The sequence below is a fragment of the Clarias gariepinus genome, chromosome 18, assembly GCF_024256425.1.
Source record: "Clarias gariepinus isolate MV-2021 ecotype Netherlands chromosome 18, CGAR_prim_01v2, whole genome shotgun sequence".
NCBI lineage: Eukaryota > Metazoa > Chordata > Actinopteri > Siluriformes > Clariidae > Clarias > Clarias gariepinus.
This window is the reverse complement of record NC_071117.1, coordinates 18,602,214-18,630,122: the sequence shown is the minus strand read 5'-3', so window position 1 is coordinate 18,630,122 and position 27,909 is coordinate 18,602,214. Positions and strand designations below refer to the sequence as shown.

Genomic DNA, 27,909 nt, shown 5'->3' with positions numbered 1-27,909 from the left:
CTTTGGGGGTGTGTGTGTCTGGGCTACCTCGTCTCTTAGGGGGTGTGTGTGTCTGGGCTCCCTCGTCTCTTTGGGGGTGTGTGTGTCTGGGCTCCCTCGTCTCTTTGGGTGTGTGTGTGTGTCTGGGCTCCCTTGTCTCTTAGGGTGTGTGTGTGTCTGGGCTTCCTCGTCTCTTAGGGTGTGTGTGTGTCTGGGCTCCCTCGTCTCTTTGTTTGTGTGTGTGTCTGGGCTCCCTCGTCTCTTTGGGTGTGTGTGTGTGTGTCTGGGCTCCCTCGTCTCTTTGGGTGTGTGTGTGTGTGTCTGGGCTCCCTCGTCTCTTAGGGTGTGTGTGTGTGTGTGTCTGGGCTCCCTCGTCTCTTAGGGTGTGTGTGTGTGTGTGTCTGGGCTCCCTCGTCTCTTAGGGTGTGTGTGTGTCTGGGCTCCCTCGTCTCTTAGGGTGTGTGTGTGTCTGGGCTCCCTCGTCTCTTAGGGTGTGTGTGTGTCTGGGCTCCCTCGTCTCTTAGGGTGTGTGTGTGTCTGGGCTCCCTCGTCTCTTAGGGGTGTATGTCTCGGCTCCCTCGTCTCTTAGGGGGGGTGTGTCTTGGCTCCCTCGTCTCTTCGGGTGGCTCTAGTTCTGTCTAAAGTCCCTTAATGTGGCTAGTGTTGTCTGATCCCGTGTCAGCTCCTGCCTTAGTGTGTGTGTCCTTAAGCCTGTGTTTCGCCATAGGGCGTATGCTTAGTTAACAGGTATTAGTCCTGTCTGTCTGTGTCATGTTTTACCCTCTGTTTGAGTATTGTTTGTTGTTTTTGTGTCTTTATTTATATCCTGTGACTTATCTTATTAAAAGACTTTTTGTTTACAAAACCCCTCTGCATTTATGCTTGCTCTTTCTAGCTCAAGGGCCCAACAGTGGCAACCTGGTGGAGCTGGGGATCAAACCGCCGATCTTCTGATCAGCAACTCAGTGCCTTAGCCCTCTGAGCCACCACTGCCCCGATCGTGACATAATGTAATTAATTCAATTCAAATCAATTTTATTTATACAGCGCTTTTAACAATGGTCATTGTCTCAAAGCAGCTTCACAAAAATGAAAGAATTTTTTTAAAAAGAAAATATTTTGAAGTGTGTATGTGTGAGAAAAATGTGTCTAGATAATAATGAGATGAATGAATGATGAATGAAATGTCTCTGATGAGCAAGCCAAGGGTGACGGCGATGGTGGCAAGGAAAAACTCCCTGAGATGGCAATAAGAAGAAACCTTGATAGAAACCAGACTCAATCAGGGAACCCATCCTCATCTTGGTGGATAAAAATAACATCATGTGTGTTGTTCAGCTGAAAGTTCAATATAACAGAAGTTATTTAAATTAACATTAAGTCCAGTTCAGCACAGGGAGTCAGTAGGTGCAAAGGGCAGATGGGGTCTGGGTCACTGGAAGCACAGGAGCAGGATGTGTAGCTCCAACCATTATAAAGCAGAATCCAGCTGGAGCTGGTCCTTCTCTGGATGCCTCAGAAACCTCGCAGGGTTGGCCTTTGTCTACTAAAGCTGGTACAATCTTCAGATGCCTCGGGATGGGTAGAAAAATACAGAACAGATGGAGAGAATTAGCGTAGTTGCCAATTAGCGTAGTACACCAGGATAGGTGTACTGGAGTATGAGGTTATGGGATAAGTTACGTGTATGCCAGATTAAAGAGATGCGTCTTGAGTCTACTTTTGAATTGGGAAACTGTGTCTGCTCCCCGAACACTGTCTGGAAGGCTATTCCAAAGCTTTGGAGCTAAATATGAAAATGCCCTGCTCTCTTTTGTAATTAAACAAAGCATATTTTTAACATCATTCTTTTTTTGTTTTTATTCATTAAAAAAGTAACTTTTTTAAAATCAGTGATAAAAACCCTAGGCTAATAAATCTATTTTATGTATTTTATGATTTGGGACATAATTTAATACAATACAATATTTATTTAAAAAAAAGGATTTTTTCTATCTCTATAAATCACACTGCTATGCAGTTAAACCGTGTGCACTGAATGCTGTCTGTCACTATTTCTAATCATTTATGTGCATAACTCTATGGTAGATTTTGAGGCAATAAGTCACATGACCTGAAAGTTATTAAAATAAAATTATTACAAATTAATTACTAATAAATATGAGAAGTGATAATATTGAATAAAAAAGGTTGTGCCCTCTGCAAGACAAGTGGACACATTTTAGAATAGATTTTGAGCCAATAGGTCACATAACCTGGAAGATATTTAAGTAAAATATAAAAGTATTACATATTTATTATTAATAAATATGAAAAGTGATAATATTGAATTTAAAAAGGTTGTGCTCTCTGCACAGATAGACACAGATGACAGATGGACACACATTTTGTAATAGATTTTGAGGCAATTGTTCATTTATTTATTTTCAATATGTTTATAATAATATTATCCGTATTTCAGTCGGACAGTAATTTGCAGACGGTCCCTAACTCGCGCAGTAGGCGAGGTGCTTTAGCCGGACTTTGTTAGCGAATCTCCGCTACAAATCAGCGAATTCCCGCTACAAATCAGCGAATCTCCGCTACAAATCAGCGAATCTCCGCTACAAATCGGAATCTGGGGGCCGGAGCTCGAATATCCAACGTCCAACGTCCAACCAACTCCACCGCGGTGTTTTACGGCTAGTTAGCTGTGTAACTTAGCGATGTGAGCTAAGGGTAACGCTCCAGTATCAATTTAGCCTGGCGCGATATAATATGGATAAGCAATATATTGTAGTATGTTGTTATTATTTTCAGGAATATAAAAACGGAATAATTAATATCACATCGCTATTTTTGTATGGCGAAAAGAAGAGAACTCTTGCTTATACATGAAAGGTAAGTGATATTTTACAAACAACAACAACAAAAAGATGTCTAGGCGATGCGCATGCGTAAACGATGAGCTAGCTGGTGATCCACTTTTAGATGTGTTCAGGGAAGAGGCATCTTGCCTTATTAGTGATATTTGCCTAATTTGCAGTAATTACAGTAAAGAAAGGCGGTAATATAAATGATACTGTGAGTATTTTGCTAATAATGGGGCCTTGAGTCTATTCAGGTTGTTTATTTGTCCAAGAAAAAGTTGTAGTTTGTAAAAAAAAAAAAAAAAAAAAGGACTTTTTTTTTTTGCAGAAGAGTGATATTGTTAATCACAGGAGACTTCCTGTTGATTAAAGGATTAAATGGTTTTAATGAATAAAGTGAAATGATTATATTTATATATAGGCGTAGTGGTTAGCACTGTTGCCTTGCACCTCCAGGGTCTAGGTTCGATTCTCGCCTCAGGAATCTGTGTGCATAGAGTTAGCATCTTCTCCTGTGCTTGGTGGGTTTCCTCCTGGTACTCTCCTTTCTTTCCACAGTCCAAAGACATGCAGATTAGGCTAATCGCTGTTCCCAAATTGCCTGTAGTGTGTGTGTGTGTGTGTGTGTGTGTGTGTGTGTGTGTGAGAGAGAGAGATTGGCAACCTGTCCAGGGTGTACCCTGCCTTGTACCAAGTCTTCTGCAATCGTGTACACAGTATACTGTAAAGTGATATACAGGATGGGCCAAAAGTTTCCATACAAAGGGATTTTTATTCATATAATATGTTCTACATGGTTACTATTGTTTTGTAATATGTTGTACCCACTGTTGATGAACACGAATTAGCATATCTGGAGATATGTGTGCAATGACGTTGGTAATCATCAGTATGATTTCTGTTTCTTTTTTGCTCTTTTGTAACGCATCTTTAAAAAAATAATAATGATAATTTTTTCAATGTATTGAAATGTATGGCCCACCCTGTCTGATTAATAAATAAGTCAATGAATGAATGAATATTTATATATTTATTTATTCATTTATTCATTTATTCAGGACCAGAACCTGATGAGTTTTTTTTCTTCCTTATTTTAATTGCATTGACACTGAAATGAAATTAAGTAGTTAACACAAATAAATTAATTGATTAAAATCAATCGATTGATGGGGGAGAAAATCACGATCTTGACTCATACATACATACATACATACATACATACGTACATACATAAACTCCTGACTCACATATTCTTATTTCTGATTGACGGAGATTCACTTGCATGTATTTCCCAGCATTCAGAAAACAAAACATTTACATCTTCAATTATTTACTGGACAACAATCCCAGATTGCATCTATTGGGCATACACAAATTTTAATAAAATTAATTCACCAATCAGGCCAGAGGTTAGCGAAGGATTCAGATCTCTGTTCTTCATTTACAGCATTTCCGCTGTCACTTAAAGGGCAGCAGTAAACAGACCAGCCTGAGTGTTTTTCTTTTTTCAGATTTTATTTTTAGCTCAAACTATATTTCTGCTCTCTGTCCTGCGTATGCTCATTATCACAACACTCGCTCGAGTCTGGAGAGGTCTGGAGGAGGGACCAAAAACTGGATGTTTTTATTGTGAGAATGCTATTTATGTCTGTCCCTTCAGTTCTGTCTGTGTGTCTCTTTTTTGTATGTTTCTTTGGGTTTCAATTGTTTGTTTTACCTTTTTTTTCCTATGGATATGGAAAGTCCAGCTGTTATCTTCTTGCTCTTAGACCAACGAGCCACGCTGCTACTACATTAACCTGTTTCGTTGGAATTGTGGTGCATGTATCGGGGCTGCATAGCCATCGCAAAACTAAGGGCTAAGCTAAATGCTACAACATTAGCTACTGAAAGCTAATCGCTGGAGATGCAAGCCTATTCCATTGGTTATTACAGGGAGTGTAAATCTGCTAACTAATAAGGCTGATGAGTTAGCATCCTTGGTCAGCAGTCAGAGGATATACAAAGGAGTGCAGCGTAATGTGCTTCACAGGAGCATGGCTAACTGGAAACCCACAAACAAGCGAACACAACACCCTTATGCCTTATGCCAGGAAAAGGGACTCGTCAGGGAACTGGCCTGTCTGTTAACCAGCAACATCACCAAGGAGAAGGTAATTGACTTCTATTGGTCCGGGTTTCCCCTGCTACCCGTCCCCATTGAGAGAGTTCTTGTTGAGATGGTGAATTCATACAAATGTCTGCAGATGACAAACTGGACCGTTGAACTGGTCAGTGAACTCTAACTTTATGTAGAAGAAAGGTCAGAGCTGGCTGTTCTTCCTGAGAAGACTAGGTTCTTTTTTTTAATGTCTTTAAAAATCTCCTGCTTATGTTTTACTAATCGTCATCGCCAGGATTCTTTTCTAGGCGGTGTCCTGGAGAGGTAGTCTCAAAAGTAGGAGGGACACCATTCGCTTGGAACAAATACTGGAGAAAAAGGACATTAAACAAAGTGCTGTCCATCATGGCCAACCCAGACCGCTCACCTCACTAGAGTTTTTTTTTTTTTTTTTCAAACAGAAGAGTGTGTTCAGTGAAACAGTGGAAGCTGCTCAACTTACAGACTCAGGAAATTATTTGTCCCCAGTGTCCTTCGGCATTTCAACACCTTTCTGCAGGGGCGTGGGAATGTGGACCAGGAGATCTAGGCTTAAGGATCTTCTGCTATATACATAATGGCGCTACCCGCATAACTCGCTCATCTTTTAGCCTCAGGCTTTGCACTAGTTTGCTCTCACAGTATTACACAGTAGACAGTTGTGGCTTTTATGCTATTCTTTGCAAAATTATTACTATTTGTACAGTTGTCACTTTGTTCTTTACACAATTATTACTATTTGTAATATTATTTTGGCGTTATTACTTCGTCAAAAATACAATTGCACATCAAAGGTTGCACTGCTGCGTGAAGTTAACAAGTTTTTAATTAGAATTTTGTACTTTTACACATAAGAAGTAAAGAATTCTACAACAGTCTATGTCCATATTTTGACAGCTTGTCCTCCTGCTTTCCGGCTTGTGTGCAGTAGTAGTAGTGTGACATGACAGAAAGACACTTTTCACAATTTTTTTTTTTTTTTTTTTTCCTCACAGGTCTTAACTCCAAGGTCTTCTGAGAAAAAGTTACACCATGCCTTTATAACTTTTCACACAACCAGTTGTTCATTTGGCAGAACATTTTATCCAGAATAGATAAAGTACAGAATACAATAGGAGCATTGAGCTGAGTGCTCAAGGATTATTGGACTCGCTTCTTGGCATTTAGGAGATTTTGCTAAAAAGGAAACTCGCACAATTTAATACTGTGGACTTGAGTCAGCGCAGCGTTGCCTATTGTAGGGTATAAACTGTGGTGTTATTAATGTACCTAGGTATTTATAAGATATGTTACCACAGCATTATAAATTTTTTTTGTTTGTACTCGTAAATAATTTTGAATGTTTGTGTTGTACCATAGGCTTTGCCAACGTCTCCATGGCCCAATGATGCGCCGCCACTGGCTGCTGGTCGGCGCTTGCGGATGGGTTCTGCTTATTCTCATGTTCGTCAGCAAATTCATCAACTTCAGCTTCAGGATGCCAGACGGTACGGGGCACAGGGGGGATCTTGTAATGATTTACATTGGGCACTATAAAAAATTGTGCCCAATGGGAAAGAGAAGTGATTCAGTTATATATCAAGATTCTTTTTGTGTGGCAGTTTATGCATTGACTCTAAAATATATATTTTTTCTTTATAAATGTTTATTTATGCCAGTTTTATGCAATAAAACAGTCATTCCGTTAATGTGTGTGTGTGTGTGTGTGTGAAAAACTCAAATAAGAGAGGAAGAAGGGTTACTGTATAAGATGAGAAGAGGGGAGGGTCTGATCCCTCCTCTCCTCTTACTTTAGCTTCACACACACACACACACACACACACAGCGTCTGTGCGCATAAACGGAAACACTTATCTGTCTGGATTCATTTTTCCTTTTTTTAAAGGTATAGTGCAGGTTCATTTGTTTAATTTTTACTTAATATTTTGTGTTAATTATTTTTATGTATTTACTTTTTTGGGCTGTGGAATAAATAATTTGAGTTGCCATTATTTGCTATAGGAAAATTCGCTTTGGTTTTATGAGTGTTTTTTGAATATGAGCCCGCTTCGGAATGAATTATGCTCGTAATCCAGGGTTCCACAATGAAACTGAAACACTGGCCAATTTAGTGTTGGAGGTTTAATGGCTAACTTTGACCAGCCTGGTGGCCAATTTTCATTGACATTCCACCAGTAAGAGCAGAGTGTGAAGGTTTAATTAGCAGAGTTATAGCACAGTTTTGCTTAAAATATTGCAATGCACACAACAGTATGGCTGTCATATTAGAGTTCAAAAGAGGACAAACTGTTGGTGCGCGTCTCGCTGGCGCATCTGTGACCAAGACAGCAAGTGTTTGTGATGTATCAAGAGCCACGGTATCCAGGGTAATGTCAGCATTCCACCTAAAAGGACGAACCACATCCAAGAGGAGTACCTGTGAACGCAAGAGGGAGCTGTCTAAAAGGGATGTTCGGGTGCTAACCCAGATTGTATCCAAAAAACATAAAACCAACTGTCGTCTGAACCTCCACAGGGTCTATGTAATGTACATGGCCGGGCTTCTATAGCCAAACCTTTGGTCACTCGTGCTAATGCCAAACGTCGGTTTCAATGGTGCCAGCTGCGAAAAGCACTGTTTGTTGGGCTGTGGACAATGTGAAATGTATTGTTCTCTGACATCTGGGAGAGTTACGGTGTGGAGAGGCCCCAAAGAAGCATACCACATAGACTATTGCATGCCCAGAGTTGAAGCATGGTGGTGGATCAGTGATGGTTTGGGCTGCAATATCATGGCATTTCCTAGGCTCAATACTTGTGCTAGATGGGCGCGCCACTGCCCAGGACTACCGAACCCTTCTGGAGGACCATGTGCACCCAATGGTTTAACATTAAAACCGCCACCCCACCCTCACCCGTCATTTGACTGCCAATTGTTTTGAATGGGAAGCTGTCGCTGACACACAATGATTGCTAGATGGCGCTTTCACCCAAAGCAAATAGTTTAGCTACAAGATCAACTTGCACTTGGACAATGTGCTATTCATACCCGCGTTGATAATAAGCGATTTTTTATTTTTATATTCAAATGAAAAAACCTACTACAGAGTCTCTAAGACAGTGGTTCTCAAACAATTTCTGTCATTCCCCACTTAAGGGGGTGGGCGAATTTTTAGGCCCCACATTCCAACAAAATGATAACGAAATCGGCCAAGTGTACTATTTATTGAAATATCAATTTCTAAACCAATAAGATCAAATACCACCAAGTTCAAAACAGATAAAATACACGTGCAATTGTTATAACAGGCTTACTCTGTCACTTATCTACAGCTTTCTTTCAAAGAAGTTGTGTGGCTTATTAACGTGACTGGGGTGTGTTGTCTCTAAGTGTTTTCCTACTTTGTCGGTTTAAGACACAAAACACACAGAGGTCTTTCCTCTGCCCCACCATCCCCACCATGAATCCAAGCGCTGATAGTGCTAAATCGCCTACTTTTTTGTGGTCCATGTAACAAATGTATCCATTGACGGTATTATGCTCACTATTTACAGTACGCTACTGACCCGGTTTGTGTCCGCGGTAAAGTTAATTTGATATTCACATCTCCGAATTCAATAGCTGCGTAAATAAACCCGCAAATAAGATACCCACATGTATTTCCTCTCTACATTGTCTTTAAGCTCCATCCGCCTTAAATTAAACATGTTTAAAAGCATAAACACAATTATTCTCTACAACGCAACAAATAATTTAGGGATCATCGCAAAAAGCCGCACACCAACAAAAAGCGTAGAATGATATTGATCTCCCCTTCTGTTCAGCGCCTGAAGGATCAAAAAGCAACTTTGTTGCCACACTGAAACTAGAAATGCCAGACTAATACTGCCTGATAAAATATTAATTTTTAACAAAAATACAGAAACATCAGCATACACATTGGAATAAATGAAATTACATATATAATACCGAATGTTTCCTTATATATTGTTGTTCCTCTGCAATTAACATGCCAACGTTAAACCGTTATTGTTGCACTATGGTTCCACTTTTTCTCTGATGTTATTTTAATTTACTTGTATTAATGATCCATTTCTTTGCGTGTGATTGTTTAGTTTCGAGTGTCCGATCTTTATTGTCAATAAAGAAAAGCATGAATTAGAATAGGTACTTTCCCAGTATTTTCCACTAATTCTTTCCCGTTCATTGCGCCCCACCAGTCATGTCTGTATTCCCCACTTATGGGGCACGCCCCACACTTTGAGAACCACGGCTCTAAGGAGACAAAGGAAGAGTATAAAAAACGGCAGAAGAAAAAAAATCTAGTCATGTTTTGCATTATAACCCAAAACGTTTGCGATATAACCCAAATCTTTTGCGCTATAACCCAAAACTTTTACTTTTTTTGCCGTTTTTCTCCCCCTTTGTCCATCTAGGGGCTTCGTACTATAACAAAAACGAAAGCTCTACTTAATTTTATAAAGTTTTGAGAAAATTCATTAGTTCGTTTATTCTATTTGAAGCTTCTCGGATGTGTGTTTAATGTGACAGGGCTTTGGATGGAGCAGGAGCAGCGATTTAGTTCTGAACTCGCTTCCGTGAAATTTTCACTAAAACAATGTAATGACCTCTCCTGAGGATATAAAGCTTTATTATTTATGATAAGTGTATGTTGTTAAAGTAATTGTGGACATATATGTAACGACGCTGCTCGCGCGAGGGGCAGAGCCGCGCATAAACTGTGGCGCAGACATTTAAACACGCGGTTGCCAGGCAACGCCGCCGTCAGTCAATCAGCCTGAATGAGCCGCACCTGGCAGCGTGTTTATATAAAGAGTCGTGATACCGCGACGTGTGATCATTCGATTGCACCGGTAAAGGTTTCAGGGCCAAAGACAAAGCCCAAGCCTCTGTGTGTCTAAGAAGCCGGCGAGAGAGAGAGAGAGAGAGAGAAAGTGAGGGAGAGCGACACGCATCAGTTTAGCGCGTAAGGGCATAAGGGATCTTTAGTTTTTTGTTTTAGTTTCCAGAATCCCGTCCGTTCTCACGTAGACGGCGAAGCTCTGATTATCTGATTATCTGATTTGTGTTTTTAGTTTTTATTTGGTTTCCTTTCAAGTTTCTTAACCCTTAGGAGTCTGAGGGTGTTTTGGAGCTCTGAAGAGATTCTGACATGTCCTGACATTTGTGTATTTTTCAGTTACTTATAAACTTATAAATGTCTAAAGTCTGATATCATTTTATTCAGCACAAACTGGGCAACAATAATATATGAGCAGCATGCATGTACAAGTTTGTATATTGGAGAAAAAAAATGTTATGCGTGATTTTTGAAAACAACAAAAAAACAACTCACTGAAATAAGACCACAAAACACATTCATAACATTTGTGCACAAGACTTTTGAGATCTGGATCTTATAATGTAGAGGTTTTACTTCAAAATGATGTGACAATCACCTTCCTTACTCATTTACAGAAAACAATACATTCATTTCAATTTTCTAAGACACTATTTGTTTAGAAAGGCAGTATGCGAGGAGGCGTGAATGATCATGAATAATGCTGCAATTCACACCAGAGAAGACAAAGACCCGCATAATGAGCTGTATAATTACCCCTTTCAGTCAGGTATGTGGAAAGTGTTACACAGAGGAAAGTGTTACAAGAAAATAATTAGAAGACAGAAACATATTACTTTGTTTGTGGTTTATTTAGAATAACTTAAGATTCACTTGCAAAAATTCCAGAAACAGTTCAAAATAAATAAAAAGTGCAAACAACATTCATGGTAAAATGGTGCAAACCTGATGTGGTGTCCTGATGTGAGGTGCTGGTGAAGGCAAGGGTGATGCAGACACATTCCTAAAAACAAACAAATAAATAAATAAAAAAGTTAGCCTATACTGTTTATAGTAAATGGATGTGCAATTAATAGGTATGGACGCTTAATAGGTATGAAGGGTATACATTTTGTGCCCCTCTGTGTCTGTTGATGGACAATAGACTAGACAAGTCTAGTGCATCTCAAACATTTACACCTGAGGCATTAGCAAACACCATCCACCTGACATGCTTTACACACATATTTAACACATTCTAAACAGGTATTTGTAAATACAAGCTTAACAAAAGGCATTATGAACATTTACACCACAGAAATATTCATAAACATTCATAAATTCATTATGTCTCTTAGCTACATAAGGCAGTATTTTAGCCAACTGGAACTAGCTTGTTTGTGCTAAATAACATTACCGATAGCAGTGTTATAAGCTAACCAAAACGGATCCAAATATATATTAGCAACCATAATCTAAAGCTATTTAAAATGAGGTGAAATACATTAGAACATTTATAAACATCTGTAAACTCCATAAGACATTAGCTTAGCCACCGGGAAATAACATGTTTGCTACATAAGACAGCCTGTTAGCAGTGTTATCTACATGCTACACTAAACTATGTAAATGGCACTAGGAGCCAATGTGTCACACAACAGGCAAGAGCTAGCTGAAGTGAGGAAAATATTTACTAATATTAGTTTAATATTATCAGAATAAGAGTTATATAAGACTTAATAACTTACCCAGTGTCATAGCAGTTTGCTTCAATGTCCTCTGCTGGATCTGTTCTCTCCTCAAAATGCTCCCGTTCGTCCTCGGAGTCACACAGTCTTCTCCTGAGGTAAATGTAAACTCTTCCTCACTGCCCAAAATCATCTGAAGAGTTTCCTCAGCTGTACAGCGCGTGCCATCTTCCAAACGTGCAGAAAACTCACTGAATCTGTGTGTTTTCAGGCCGGTCTGTGTGTGTTTTCGTGCCGTTACCCGGGGGCGTGGCCTCGTATGTAGATCACTCCGGGACTGTTTTCCGTGTGAATGGCGTGTGGGCGTGTCCTGCCGCGGGTCATTAGCAGATAATGAAGTGCGACAGAAATTCTGTGCCTCTCCTTGGTTTCATACGGATTACATAAACTGAGAATATTTGTTTTCAATGTGAATTGCATCATTTAAAATTAGACCCTTTAAGCTTTCTATAGATATATTTCTCATGTGTGTGTGTGCAGTATTCGCGGAGTTTCAGTTCATTTTAGTGACGTGTTTCAAAAAGATTTTCTCGGAGACTGAGACGGCTGAAAGCGCACCCTGTTAATTTTCTTTATTTTACAAAAGCACATTGTTTTGTGGATATTGTGAGTATACATGAAAAAAAAGTAGACCTTTTACAGATTCAAATGATGTACTACACTAATGTGTATGATTAATCATGACGGAGCATTTTAAACTCTTTTCACGGTTACCAGAAAAAAATGCATTTTTTCCGCCGGCGGCAAGTCAGACTCCTAAGGGTTAATTAATAATCCCATGCTATCTCCAAACGGAAATGTCTTCCCGTGTCTGTCATAAGCACTCACAACTCCTATTTCACTGACCCCTCTCTAAAGCCCTGCGTCAGGCATCTTATAATCAGTAAAACATCTCGTAGTGCGGCTCTCCACACCGTACCCTGTAACAATATAATTAGGAAAAAAATGTAAATTAAGGATGTCTTGAAACATAATGCAGTAACTCTTTATTCATAAAGGTGATAATGTTTTATACATTCCTTTATTCAGCCTTTTTATTTGTGTTTAGGTTTCACTGTTTTCCATATACATAAAACGTTTGTATAACAACAATAATCCGGAAGCGATATTAAATAAGGAAAATACACAATTTTGTTTCAATACAGTTTTATTAAACATAGAATACAGCAGACAGTATGTGGCAAATGGTCACTGGAATAGCTGGAATGTGATTGTGAATTTATGACTAAAATAAAGCTGTTCATCTACGTGCGTGAACCCGCGGCTCGTACTTTCACTTTACAAAAGGCAGCGTTTTTATCAAAAGGCTGATAAACGCGTGCAAAAGGTTCTGTGAATTCCCCCATCAGCGAAACCGGTTTGATAACTTTACACCTATCATGAATGAAAGGTGAGAAGAGGTGTTACAGTTACTGGGGGGCTCTGTGGGTGTTACCTCGGAGTGCGCTGTCGTGGTGTATTTAGCAAATAGACTAAAACAAAATCATGTTTGCTTCAACAATGGAAACAATATTGTATTAGGCTAACTTTATTAAAGATTATACACTTTTGTATTCTTTGTTGTATTTCATCTTTTTGCACACACGCAGTCATCTTAAAATTTTAACAGAAATTTTATAGATAAATCGCACGCGTCTATCATTCTTTTGATCAAATCAAAACGCTGCCTTTTGTTAAGGCTGCGGGTTTATACACGCATACATTTAGATAAATTTTAAAGCATCTTTTTAGGCCTAAATATTCATTTTTATTTATGGCCAGGCCAGGTGTATTACAAAGTGAAGACCTGTTGTTCAGTCGTTCCCTGTACGGTGTATCTGCACTGAGAGATTGTTTGTGTGTGCACGAAGATTTTGTGTTTGTCCGCGTACGCATCTCATACTGTAAGTGTGTATGCACGAAGAGTTTGTGTTTGTCCGCGTACGCATCTCATACTGTAAGTGTGTATGCACGGAGAGTTTTTTTTAATTTTTTTATCACGTTATCTTCTTCAAACATGCTTCTAACCAACCAACCCTGGCCTCCAAACTCAGAAGGCTTTGTGTTATAGCCGATAACTGTTCCTTTGATCTGCTGGTTACAGCGGGGCACCGACTGTTGATCAGCGTAAAGTAGCCTGTAAAAACCAACATAAGAATCATTTAATACCTTTAGCACACCACTGACATGTACAGATTGTTTAATGTTGTTTACATATATATATATATATATATATCTATATATATATATATATATATATATGCGCGATCCCTTGCGCCATCCGCTGAGAGAAATGAGAATCGCAGGTTGGAAAAGGCGGGAAACGGCATGACAGCTGTCAGCATAAGGCCTTGTTCACACGGGCGTTAAGTTTTTGGATAAAAGAACTTGCTCTGAACGTCCTAGACGTTTATGTTGCGTTTTGGAGTGGCGCTTGATAGGGTTGTGCCGATAGACGATACTATTGTCTATCGACGATAGTCTTGCTATCGACGATAGTCAGCTATATGGACGATACAGATGTCGCCATTAAAAACCCACGTTTCAAGAAAAGGAATCCCGTGACTTGCCACGGCTGCGCACGGCAAGCTGTGAAAATGCCCTTCATTACCTGTAGGGGGCAGTCGTGTTTCAGTCTGAAGTATTGTGTGTCTACTGAAGCCGAAAATGTGTTCTCTCTCCTAGTCACCCATTGACAGCAAGCGACAGAGCTCAATGTCGAGCTCAAACTGTAAATACTGATAAGTATTAATTCTTCATTTTCTTCTCTCCTTCAATGATGATACTTCTTCGACGGCGCTTTCTTCATTCAGTATAATTATTATTAGTAGTACTGCTCCGAATTTATTATTGTGATTTTTCCTTATTATTGTAACGCACCCGCGCGTGTGTGCAAAAAAACTACAATGAGGTATGATATGTTAGCCTAAAACAATTGTTTTATTGTGTTTATGCGCTTTAAATATACACTAAACGAAAGTGAGTTGCGCGTGCAACTTTTTGATCAAAAGGCTGATAAACGCGTGCGCAGATATGAGCAGATTTATCGATAAAACAACAGACATGAAATGAAAAAAAAAATAACCACAAAAATATGTACTACTCTCTGAATACAACGCGACAGCACGCAGAATCCCTGGGCTTTGACTACTATCGTGTATCGGCGATCTTACAGGCTGACGATAGGACGATATGACAATGGGCATTATCGCGCAACCCTAGCGCTTGATTGACTTCTACACCGGCATTCGTTTGTCTCTGTCTAACGTCAGCCTGCAGCCCAAATTGTAGTTTGTGTGTTAACCTGTGGGGGCAGTGTGTCGGGAACTGGATATAAAAGCCCGCCGCTACTGGGTTCACTCTCTGACTGCACAACGTCAGATTAAAGGAAGTTTTTTTTGCGGTTTATGAAGAAATGCGAAAATTTCCGCGTATGTTTTTCAACTATTTATTTTATTTAATTTTGCCTTTTTCCGCATTTCCTCATGTATAGCATGTAGGATCATGGGATATCCCCGGTCCTCCGAAGCGTAAAATGAACGTGAAGAAAACGCACTAGAAACGGTGCATGCAACGGTTTTTTGATGCTGTATAAATGCGCAGCCGGACAAACGCACGTCACCAAAGCCCAAAGTGAACACTCTCATTGACTTCTACGTGTAGAAAACACTTTGCGCTTGATTCACGCTAAGCGGACGCTACGAACGCAAGAAAAACGCTCGATTTTGACGCCCATGTGAACAAGGCCTAAGAGCAAAATAGCTTTTACTGATGCGGTTTTGAAAATGTTAGCATGCTGGGTGATTAAGCTCACAGATCTAGGAAAAGTCATAAAAGGAGGGTCCTGGAATTTGATAGAGTGTGAAGTATTTATTCATTTTTTTCCCCATTGCGGTCAAATGATCGGTACTCTGCGCTTCTAGTGTTAAACATTGTATCCTGAAGGCAGTGCCATGTATCAGGATGATGCACCAATACACACATCAATACTGGTGACAGAGTGGTTTGATGAACACGAAAGTGAAATTAAACATCTCCCATGGCCTGCACAGTCACCAGATCTAAATATTATTGAGCCACTTTCGGGTGTTTTGGAAGAGCGAGCCAGGAAGTGACCTGACCATTATTCTGCAAGAAGAAGGGCTCAAAATCTCTCTGGCGACTGTGCAGGACTTGTATCTGTAATTCAATTGATGCTGTATTGGCCGCAAAAGGAGGCCATACACCATACTAATAAATTATTGTGATCTAAAACCAGGTGTTTCAGTTTCATTGTCCAACCTGTGTGTGTGTGTGTGTGTGTGTGACCTGTTATTTTGCTTTTAAATAGTCCAGCTACACTCTGCTCATGATTCTAAATTAGTAGCACCTGTTTAAGATAGTTAGCTGTTATAAAGACACCTGTGCACCCCACAATCAGCCAAAGTCTAAGTAGATACAGTACATGGGGTATCAATGGTGCTACGAATGGTGAAGAATCAGCCTAGAACTACACGGGAGGAGCTGGTCAATGCCGTGAAGAGAGCTGGGACCATCGTTTCCAAGGCTACCATCAGTAATACACTAAGACGTCATGGTTTAAAATCTTGCATCGCACGGGAGGTTACCCTGCTTAAGTCAACCCTTGTCCAGGCCCATCTCAAGTTTGCCAGGGACCATCTGAATGATCCAGAGGAGTCATGGAAGAAAGTCCTGTGGTCAGATGAGACCAAAGTAGAACTTTTTGGTCTTAACTCTATTCGCCGTGTTTGGAGGAAAACGAGGGATGAGTATCATCCCAATAATACCATACCTTAAGTGAAGCATGGGGCTGGAAGCATCATGCTCTGGGGTGTTTTTCTGCACAGGGGACAGGACGATTGCACTGTATTAAGGAGAGGATGAACGGGGCTATGTATTGTGACATATTGAGCAAAAACCTCCTTCCCTCAGTCAGAGCATTAAGATGGGTCGTAGCTGGGTCTTCCTACATGACAATGCCTCAAAGCAAACAGACAGTCAAACTAAGGAGTGGCTTCGTAAGAAACATATAGACTATTTAAAAGCAAAATAACAGGTCTTTGAGGGTCAGAAATTTGAGGATACAGAAAATTTAATTAGCCTATAAGTTGTGCTATGACATAGAAATGATTATAATGTAACCCAGACTTATGTAGGTGGTATGGCTTTTGGAACAGTGAATTTTATTCAATATAAAACGCATCACTGTTGTTGTTGATCAATCAGTCATTGTATGCTTTGTGCATTTCATACTTCTTGTACATTTCTTCCATGGAATATATCTGCTCTAGCAGCCTACTGATCATTGGGTGAATGCTTATAGAAAAATCTGTAGGTTTGGATTGAAGCATGTTTAGAGACTTGCACACGTTCTTTATTTCAGACTATGGAGGGAGACCTGTGCTTTTAAACTGGACCTCTCCAGCCATAAAGACTGTAAACCCTCTAAATCCGCTTTTACAGAACGCAGCCTCACAGCCATCTGCAGCGGTAAGTGTCGGCTTAATGCCATAGGCCTCCTTGTGACTCACATGCAGAGTTAAGAGGGTGGCATGAAACAAAATACTTGCTCTACACTACCTATAATAGTAATATAATAATAGAGTAACTATATTTTATTCTGTAATCACTACTCCCTAACGCAATAGCGTAATTGCTGGTGGCACAATGCAGCTGTCAGTCATGCTGCTACCAAACACTGCTTATTTTGTCTAGGGACCACATGATCCCACGGGCAGCTATTAATGTGTTTTTTTCCACTTGTGTGGTGTGTGTGTGTGTGTTTTTTTTAGAAACTGCAGATATGTACAAACAGAATTACTTTGTTTGCACAAATTGAGTGGACCAAAAAAATAAACCACAAGTGAACTCTAACGAAAGCATCTCTGATTCATGGGACTTTGTACGTTTTACATTTGTGCAAGGAAACCCTAGTCATCATTCTGAAGCAGACTTGTGATTATAACAAAATATTAGGGCTGTAGTTATCGAATATTTTAGTAATCGAGTATTCTACCAAAAATGTAATTGATTAATCGAGTAATAGTAATAGTACTTTCGCCTAGTTAAACACCAATGTAAAATATATAAGAGAAACAAAGATTAATAGCTTTTTTTTTTTTTGAAAAATCAACTTTTTTTTTTTAAAATGCATACAGCATTTTATCTAAAATAAACATTGTCATTATTTACAATATAAGAAATAGCTTAAAGTTGACTGAGATGAATTAAGTGCATTACAGTGCTATACATGCTCATTTTAATGCCTTTTATCAGATGCAAAAAATAAAGATATTTCAAATGACTTTAAGTATTAAAAAAACTAAGGCACACATTAAAATAAATAATTATACAAAAACACTAAGTTGTGCAACTTAACTTTCATGACTAAAAGTTTCTAAATCTACAGCTCAGGCATAACATAAGCCTTTACTAACAATTTCTGTCGTTTTCTCTTGCTGGTTTTCCTTTTCTCTTGGCTCGCTGATATTTTTATCACTCCTGTCCATTTTGCAGCCCGCAACAGAACGCTCTATTAAATTAATACACAGCTAACTGTTTGCATCTCTTTATTCATCGGTTTGTACTGTTAACTTTAGGCTCTCTCCATTGTTTAGAGAAGTGTGTCGCTTTAGGTGGAGTTTATAATTTATGTAGAGAAATACTAGGCTTATGGCTAACGTTTTTATTACATTAGTTTTTTTCTTAGTGTGTGTATATGTGTATATCATATACTGTATATATACAACACTTGTGAAAATTTGGACACAAGTTAAGATTTATTTTTTACATTCTAGGATAATAACTTAAATAGTAAATAACACATACGGCATTATGTAATGAAGGAACAACACCAGGCATGAAGGTCGGGTATTGTGGAATAGTTCCTGCAAGAACAGAATTGTCAAGTGCATTTGCAAAACCCATCAAGCACCGTGATGAAACTGGCTCTTTTGAAGACCATCACAGGAAAGCAAGACCGTAACTTACTTCTGCTGAGGAGAAGTTCATTTAAAGTTACCAGCCTCAGAAATCACCAATCAACAACCAGCACCTCAGATTTTTACAGAGCATAAGTAGCAAAAATATCTCAAAATCAACTGTTCAAAAGAGATTATTGCATATTTTGAACGCCTTCAGCATTGTTTTACAATGTAGAAAGAAATAAAAATCAGGAAAGACCATGAAAGAAATAGAAGATGTGTGTAAACTAGGGTGTGTGTATTTGTAAACCCTCTATAACAACAGTTCTTGAAGGTTGTTTGCTATAATTAAATTCATTGTAATCATTGCATAGCTGCAATGATTACACTTGACAAACATGACTAGGCCAGGGTGTTCACTTGGTGTCAGATCTTAATCCAATCAAGTCTCTGTGGAATGTGCCTCTGTCAGATCCAGGAGACCACACCTCGCAACTTGCTGCTAATGTCTTGGTGCCAGATACCATGGCACACCTTGAAGACTTGTAGAGTTCATGTCTTAAAGGCTCAGTGGTTTATTTGTTTTCTAGGTGGTGCGAAGACAATATGAGGTAGGTTTTATTGTTACAACAGATTTTAATGTTCTCTTAGTCTCTCAGGTACAATAAACCTCCATGTTTGAGCTCAAAATATCTTTAAGGGTGCTAATAATAATTTAATTTTTTATAGTGCTCATGCTGCAGCCTTGTCAAACATTACAGTGCATTAAAATACACATTAACATGCATATAACATGGAAAATTTTTGATTCAATGTGCTAAATAGAAAGGTGATTACATTTATTAATGTAAGATTAAGAGGATTGATGTTTGCACACAGTATAGTAAAAGTAAAAATAAGTAAGTCAAGTGATTTTTGTGTTTCCCTTGACACTCTGCAGACAATGCAATCGGTGTCATCATGTATCACCGCTTCCAGCACCCCACACATGACATCTGTTTACTTGCACTAGCTCATCAGTTTCTCCGCATTAATGAAAAGATAATTAGGTTATTTAAATAGTATTATCTCTCTTTGTCGAAGTGAGTCATCAAAGCACTTCTACTTAAAAGTACTTCTGGGGAAAAATAAAAGTCAACACTTTCTACTTAATCTGTGTGATTTAGTTTATCAAGGATGTGTGAGCAAATAAATCAAATCAAATGGACATCTGCTGTTTGAAAATTGCACATTTAGTTAGCTCATTATGCATGAAAGGAATAAAGCGAAAAGGGGTTAATTATTTTTCCAAAACTGAAGTTTTTTATTTATATTTATTTTTTGACTTATTTTCTTACAAATCAACCATGACACACTTTTCAAATCAGTTTCTGATGCACCTGCCTCCAGAGTACTTGTTGCTATAGAAACAATAAGATATTAGAGTGAGCATTAATATGAACTTAAATAACTATTTTTTAATAATTAAGTATTTTTGTGTAGCGCTTTTAACCATGTTTATTGTCGCAAAACAGCTTTGCAGAATCAAAAGAAAATAATCGAAATGTGAGGAAATATGTAAAAATCTGAATTTTCTGATTGTTTCAGATGAACGAGCCGAGGGCGACGGTGGCAAGAAAAAAACTATCTGAGCTTACAATAGGAAGAAACCTTTAGAGGAACCAGACTCGACAATTGAACTAGGGCTGAAACGATTCCTCGAATAATTCGATTACAAAAAATTATTGAGTCAAAATCTTCTGCCTTAAAGCTTCTTTTAATTAATTTTAAAAGCTTGCGTTATGTTTTTGCGCAATTATTTTTTAGGCGTGACACAGTACGCTTCCGGATGCAAGCTGTCAGTAAACACCGACGAAGAAGAAGCGCTTACATCACCCAAAAAAATGAAAGGAGACGCAAACAGTTCGTCTGTGTATTGATTTGAGGGAGCGTTCTGTTGCAGGCTGCAAAAAAAAATATATAAAAATATCAGCGAGCCAATATAAGAAGAAACCAGCAAGAGAAAACGACAGAAATTGTCTGTAAAGGCTTATGTTATGTCTGAGCTGTAAATTTTAAAACTTTCAGTTCTGAAAGTTAAGTTGCACAGCTTAGTGTTTTTGTATAATTATTTATTTTAATGTGTGTGTTATATGCTAAAATGCACCCCCTGTCATGGTTAAACACCAGAGGGCGCCATACTCCCGGACTCCGTTTTGTTTTCACTTGTGTCTTGAGTTTTGTATTGAACTTCATTTCCCAGAGTGCACCTCGGTCAGGTGATGGGAGCACACCTGAACCGAGGTAGCTAATTAAGTTCAGTTATAAATAGTCTTTTGTTCCGTTGCTCTGGGTCTGGCATCTGTTGTGTCAACTTGCTGTTGAGTTAAGTGGGTGTTGATGATCATAGTTCTTGGTGTCATGCCATTTCCCTGATTGTGCCTACTTCTTGGTGTCATGGCTTTTTCCCTAGCTCCTGATTTGTTCAGTTCTTGATCCTGTTCTGTTTATGTACTGTTATGTTTAGTTCTTAGTCTGTCCTGTGTTATCTCCTAGCCTAGCCTGTGATATCTCTTAGTCTTGTTTAGATCTCTGTTATGTTTACCCCTTGTCCAGTCCAGCCGTCGTGTCAGTTTAGCCTCATGTTTAGCGTAGCTTGTTTAGCTATTGGTTAGCTTAGCTTATGTAGCTTAGCCCTTGTTTATTTTAGTTCTTTAGTCCCCATATGTACGTGTCTATTCATGTTTAGTTTTCCTTATTAAAAGACTTATTAGAGAATTCACCTCTGCGTATATACCGTTTCTAAAGCCCACACACAGCATCAGCCTCATCTCTATCAAATATATTTGGACACCACAATCAATTATTCATATCAAATATATTATATTATTATTATTAATAATAATAATATTATCAAATCTATTATTACTATTATAATTGACACGTGACAAGTTAATACACGAAAATTAAGACATGTAATACGAAAATGTTTATTTTGTGGCACATTTTTTTTTGCAGGGGTTTGTCATGTAATACAAAAATGTTTACACTTTATTGTTTATGATAAAAAATTACATGAAACGACTTTTATTATGAAATGAGCAATATGAAAATATACATGTTGTATATAAAAAATATATATAATTTATATTTTTTTTCCCTATAAAACATGTCTTTTTTATATTGTTTATTTTAGAATCAAATTCGATTGGTGCAATTTGCAATTCGTAAATCATAAACCTATGAATTTATGTTCTAATATAATATTTGATAGAGATTATGTATGAGGGGAGCAGTCCGTGGCAGGAAGGCATTTTAGCGCATAATGACAATGTTTATTTTTGATAAAATGCTGTATGCATTTAAAAAATAAAAGTAGATTTTTCTTTAAAGAGAACCAAATAATCTTTGTTTCTCTTATATATTTTAGATTGGTGTTTAAATAAGCAAAATGACATTTTATCCGAATACTCGATTAATCAATTTAATTAAAGGGTAGAATACTCGATTACTAACATATTCAATAGCTACAGCCCTAAATAGAACCCATAGGGCAGATCACACAGGGCATCCATCTGACGAGATCTCCAACCAGAAGTGGGACACCAGGATGTCTCGGGCAGGTCCAAAGGGCAGAGCGGGTCTGGATCACTGGCAGCTCAAGAGCGACATCTAGCTCGAAAGAGAGAGAGAAAGAAAGAAGAGAGCGAAAAGAGATAACAGTTACAGTCACATAATGTAAAAGGTGAATGTATATATAGTGTAGAGTTCAAGCAGGGACTTCAGCAAAACTAACTACAGTATGATGGCATAGCTAAAATGGATAACCAGAAGAAAACACAGACGTGAGGCGTGAAGCACAACCAGTTGCTTTACCAGCAACAAACCTGAGTGATCAATGAGAGTGGGCATCTAAACATACTAGTTCATTATGATACTCCACGTCCATGAGTCCCACAGACTCATAAATAAATAAGTTTTCAGCCTAGACTTAAACACTGGGAAGTTGTCTGAGTCCCAAACATTAATTGGAAGACTATTGTATAACTTTATGGCTTTGTAAGTAAAAGTTCTGCCCCCTGGTGTAGATTTTTATAATACACAATTATTTGTCACATGCAGTGTTGGGGGGGACATTTTTTTATAAAGTAACTAATTACATTACAAAACACCGTTAGTATCTGATAAAAGTAACTAGTTTGAATACTTTTCCATTGCAGAAAATAGAAACTCCTTTGTAATTCCTCATGCATGTTGTTTTAGTCAAGACCTTTATAATTATTCTACCATCATCACTCAGCAAAGTTTTGGCCATAATCTTTTCACTACTAATACCCCTAGATTAGGTTTTGTCTTTCCGCAAGTTAGTCCTCGCATAGTTAAACCGTATAGGTGAGAAAGGGGTATAACAGGAGGAATAACAGTGGGGGTGGCTGGTTATCGGGGGCGGGGCTTGTAGAACGACTTTCTCACACACACACACACTAATGGAATGCTAACACACACTAATGCTGTCTGGCTCACGGATTACATAAATTGTCTGAATATTTTTAACACATTTTTAAAAATATAACTAACCAATTACTTAAACGGCGGACCTAATGCGTTAGATTACTCGTTACATAAAAAACCTAATCCAAGTGCTCTAATGTTACTTTGTAACACCTGACCTTCCGATCAGTAACCCACAGCTTTAACTGATTGAGCCACCTTAATATAAACAGCAACAAAGTGATGTGTTTATGTAGGGTTGGACAATTAGCAGAGAGAGTGTATACAGGATGTATGTAATGAAGCTTGATCCTAATTAAGTGTCTTTGTGTTTGTAGTCTTCAGGCGGCCCAACTCAGGAGGAGCTCTCAGACTGGGAGTCGGTGATGGCGCAGCGTTTGCAGCTTTCATCCAGTGTTTGCAGGAACTCCTCTCTCTGGAACCTCACACACACTCCTTTACGCAAGTTCGTCCTCGACCGCATCTTTGTGTGCGACAAACACAAGATTCTTTTCTGCCAGACGCCCAAGGTGGGCAACACGCAGTGGAAGAAGGTTCTAATTGTCCTCAATGGTGAGATAGAGTGTGTTCAGGACACACATTTTACTACTTTATGGGATGATTCAAAACTTTCTCTAGTGTGAAATTGTACAGTGTGTAAGCACTAATGTTAGTGAGGATATATCTCATTGCTTTGTGTCTTGCTTTTGTACATTTAGGAAAGTTCTCCAAGGTTGAAGACATACCCGAGAATGTGGTCCATCACCATGACACAAACGGTTTACCTCGCCTGTCCTCTATGAGTGACTCAGAGATCACGGAAAGGTGTGGAAAAGTTTACATTATATTGTAAAATTCTAAGATAAACTATGTTTTGTAAAATTTCAGCAAAATTAGTGTAGGAAATGGTCACTTTTATTTTGTTGCCATGTTGACATCACTCCCAAATGTTACTTGTTAATGTGTGCTCCTTTGACTTCCATAAAAGCTATAATTTCCAAAGTTATGTTTACATTTGTACGCAATCTGAACCTCAAATGAAACACATTTTTTCTATCATGATAACAGTTGTCTGAAATTAAATGAGCTCTATATACAGTGGAACGTTGGATTGCGAGTAACTTGATTTTCGAGCAAATTTTACAATAAATTTTAACTTGATAAACAAGTGAGGTCTTGAAATACAAGTAATACGCATGTGCTTTGTCCGCCAAAGTCACGTGATCACAACTGAGCCGATGCTGTCTCTCTCTCTCTTGTGCTGCGGGATTGTGGGTAATCATCTCCCATACTTAGTCTGTATAGTCAACATCCGTGCACGCGTGTACTTTTTATTATAACACTGTTATAAGTTGGTTTAAAAGGCTGTAGCAGTGCGGAAGACGAATCTGTTTAACGACAACCTCACATTTTCGCGGAAATCCTCAAAAGGAGGCAAGTGCAAGTGTCATTAGAAAGGTTCCTTGGTAAGAAAAGTTGTCGGCAGAGCAGTGATTCCATTAGCGTGTGTCTGTGAAAGTCATCCTATATGGTAGTCCTGCCCCCTCCCCCTCTTCTCTTGTCTTACTTCAGCCATGATTCTTTTCAAAGACTGAGTAAAGTGCAGGTTAATTTGTTTGATTTTTACTGTATAATTTGTATTCATTATTTGTATTTAAATAGAAAAGAACGAATCATCTGAGTTTCCATTATTTTCTATGGGAAAATTCTCTTTAATGCACGAGTGCTTGGATGTACAAGCACGCTTCCGGACAGAACAGATTATGTTCGCAATCCAAGGTTTAACTGTAAGTGTCGACCTTCATGGTGTTCTGGATATTCTTCAATAGAACAGTTTAACCCTTACATAGAATTTTAAACATTTCTCCTAATTTCTGATTGATTAAACACCATTTAAGATCAAGTGAGACCTCTTTGCTGCATGTCTTGGCATCTGCTTGTTTAAACACAGCACTCAAATTTCCTCTGCCCCCCCTCCCTCCCCCCACTTACTAAATTTTTCCCTTCAAATCATTTCAGATTAAACACATATTTTAAGTTCTTCATTGTCCGAGACCCATTCGAGCGCCTCATATCAGCCTTCAAGGATAAGTTCCTGGAGAACCCACGCTTCGAACCGTGGTACAAGCAAAACATTGCCCCCGCCATTATCCGCAAGTACCGCAAAAATCAGCGCAACTCCTCCGGGAGCGCTGGTCTGCACTTCGAGGACTTTGTGCGCTACCTGGGTGACAAGCCGGGGCGAAAACATCTCGACCGCCAGTTCGGAGAGCACGTCATCCACTGGTTAACATACACTGAACTCTGCGCTCCCTGTGACATTTCCTACGATGTGATCGGCCATCACGAGACACTTGAGCAAGATGCACCGTTTATCCTCAAATCTGCCGGAATCGAGGACTTGGTATCGTATCCCAGCATCCCTAAAGGCATAACGCGCTACAACCGAACCAAGGTCGAGCATTATTTCTCTGGCATCAGCAAGAGAGACATACGACGCCTTTATGCTTGCTACCAGGGGGATTTTAACCTTTTTGGGTACCAGAGACCTGACTTTCTGCTTGACTGACATCTGGATCTATTAGAAAGTTTTTTTTTTGTCGTTGTTTTTTTTTTTTTTTTATCAGAAACAGCAGGTCTTATGTCACTCTAGTCTTCCTGTAACTTCCACTCCAGCGCAAATAAGGCGCGTTAAACCTGTATGGTTTGTATCGTTTACAGAACCGTAATAATGAAACTACTGTAAAGTAAATAACAGATAAATTAAACATTATCTTAACGATTAGTAGTTTTTCTCTATTAATCCAGTTGTATATTGAAATGTCATCCGATTTTCTGTCTCTCAGACTCTCCCTACAGAAACAGTTGCTTACTAATAGAACAATAATGCTAATGATTCCCATCATAACTTTTTATTAAACATTAAAATACCACAAACCGACTGTGACTCTTTATTCTGGGTCCATAAAAGAAATTGAAACAGCCCAGTTGTAGTGATATTTAAAGAGGATTTATACACTATCTATTTGTTAAAATTCTTCTTTGTTGAATTCCGATCTTTTTTTGCTTAGATGTCCAGTTGCTAAGTGACCCATATCTATTTCTGTGTACAAAGCATCCAAAAAGCATCTGTGGTTACTCTGATTTCTTGGAAGGTTTGTTTAAGAAGTTTCTTCCAATTTAGTTTGAAGCCAGACATCATCCAGGGTACATCCTAGACCGGGTGCCAGCTCATTGGAGGCAGAATTACACACACACACACACACACACACACACACACACACATTCACACACCACAGACAAATTGGTAACAACGATCACCATTTATGAACACTGGGAAGAAACCCACCAAGCACCGGGATCGAACATGGAATTCAAACTCGCAACCCTGGAAGTGCAAGGTGACAGGTAATAATCACTAAGGGTAGTTTATATCCATTCAAGTTTTATTTCATATTTTTTAGTTTATTTTTTATTATTGCATAATAATGAAACATATCATTTTGATAGCTGCTTAGAAAATTAGAGGTACATAATTTATATTTACATTTACATTTAGGCATTTGGCAGACATACTTACACTGGGTTAACTAGGTTAATAACTAAGTGCCATTAGTCCAACACAACTAAGAAGAGGTTTTTTTTTTATTTATATGATCAGGTAATAGAATGAATGACAATTATTATCTGTTGCATAAAACACCATATTTCCAGTCAAAGGTCTGGGCACAAATTTGGATTTTTTTTCTATATTACACATGGTATTCACTAATTATTATTAAGTTATTATTAATTATTATATAAATTATTATTATTTTGAGACAGGATGATCAGCTGTTCTTAAATAATTCTTACAAGAACAATATTGCCAAGTGCAAAACCCATGAAGCAACATGAAACTGTCTCTCATTAAGACTATCACAGGAAAGCAAGACCAAATCTTACCTCTGCTGCAGGAGAGAAGTTCAATTAAAGTTCTCAGATTCGAGCGACTGTTCAAATGAGATTATTGCATATTTTGGACGCCCTTTGTCATTATTTTACAATATAGAAAGAAAAAAAATCAGAGAAGACCCTGGAGTTAGACAGTGTGTCCAAACTTTAGACTGGTAGTGTGGGTATTTGACGGGCTAGGGGTAGCTCAGTGGTTAAGGCATTGGACTACGGTTCGGAAGATCCAAGGTTCAAACCCCACAACCACCAAGTTGCCACTGTTGGGCCCTTGAGCAAGGCCCTTAACCCTCAACTGCTCAGATGTGTAATGAGATAAAAATGTAAGTCGCTCTGGATAAGAGCGTCTGCCAAAATGCCTAAATGTAAATGTATTTCTGTGTCAATGTTGGAGTATTCATCACAAATATATTTGAAGTTTGTATAGGAAAGCCTATTAGACGGTCTTCTAGGAAGACTGGTGTGTTTTTGTGCGAGTTTAAAGATAATTAAAGCCTTGACATGGATTGTGCTCTTATGCTCTTTACAAGTTGAATACAACTAATCAATGTTCTCCTTGAAAAGCTAGATGCAGAGTCAGATAGGGAGAGGTCATGTAATGTTAATATATTGTAGTGTAGTTTAGTGTTTAAACATTGTTAAATGTGTTGCAATAGTTTAAATAATTCGGATAATGAAAGCAGACTTTTGGGTTAATTTAGGCAAAAAAACATTGTTTTAAATAGTAGACTTACAAAAACAATACAAATACACATAATAGCTTGTGTTTATTTTATATTATTATTATTAATATTATTAACTATTTGTTTATCAACAAACATGTCGTGTCTATTCAAATTTGGTGTCTCAAATCGGGGCCGCTCGACAGCAAAGTACCAGTCTGCTTTTTCTGTTGCCGGTCTGGCCTTGTTTTCAGTCCTAATTTCAGATATATTTGGGGAAAGAACGTCCTCTTTGTACTCTGTGAAGAAAAACCTCATGGACGACACTGTCTCTCTTGTTTTTAGAGAAGACCATAACGCTACTGTACTGTAAAGGTCTTATTGTCTG

The 27,909-nt window shown here is 38.5% G+C and overlaps 1 protein-coding gene across 3 annotated transcripts; it reads left to right on the top strand.

Annotated features, from left to right (window-relative positions):
- Window positions 1-874: 874 nt before the first annotated feature.
- chst10 (carbohydrate sulfotransferase 10) lies at window positions 875-25,834 on the top strand. Of its 3 annotated transcripts, none has more exons than XM_053476523.1 (6): window positions 875-989; window positions 6,328-6,455; window positions 16,899-17,005; window positions 23,247-23,481; window positions 23,628-23,733; window positions 24,928-25,834. In XM_053476523.1, coding segments are annotated over exons 1-6 (1,128 nt in total). In that variant the 5' UTR covers window positions 875-987; the 3' UTR covers window positions 25,478-25,834. The 3 variants fall into 3 exon arrangements, with proteins under 3 accessions (XP_053332498.1, XP_053332496.1, XP_053332497.1); XM_053476521.1 differs by lacking the exon at window positions 875-989 and adding an exon at window positions 2,534-2,859; XM_053476522.1 differs by lacking the exon at window positions 875-989 and adding an exon at window positions 4,385-4,457.
- Window positions 25,835-27,909: the final 2,075 nt, after the last annotated feature.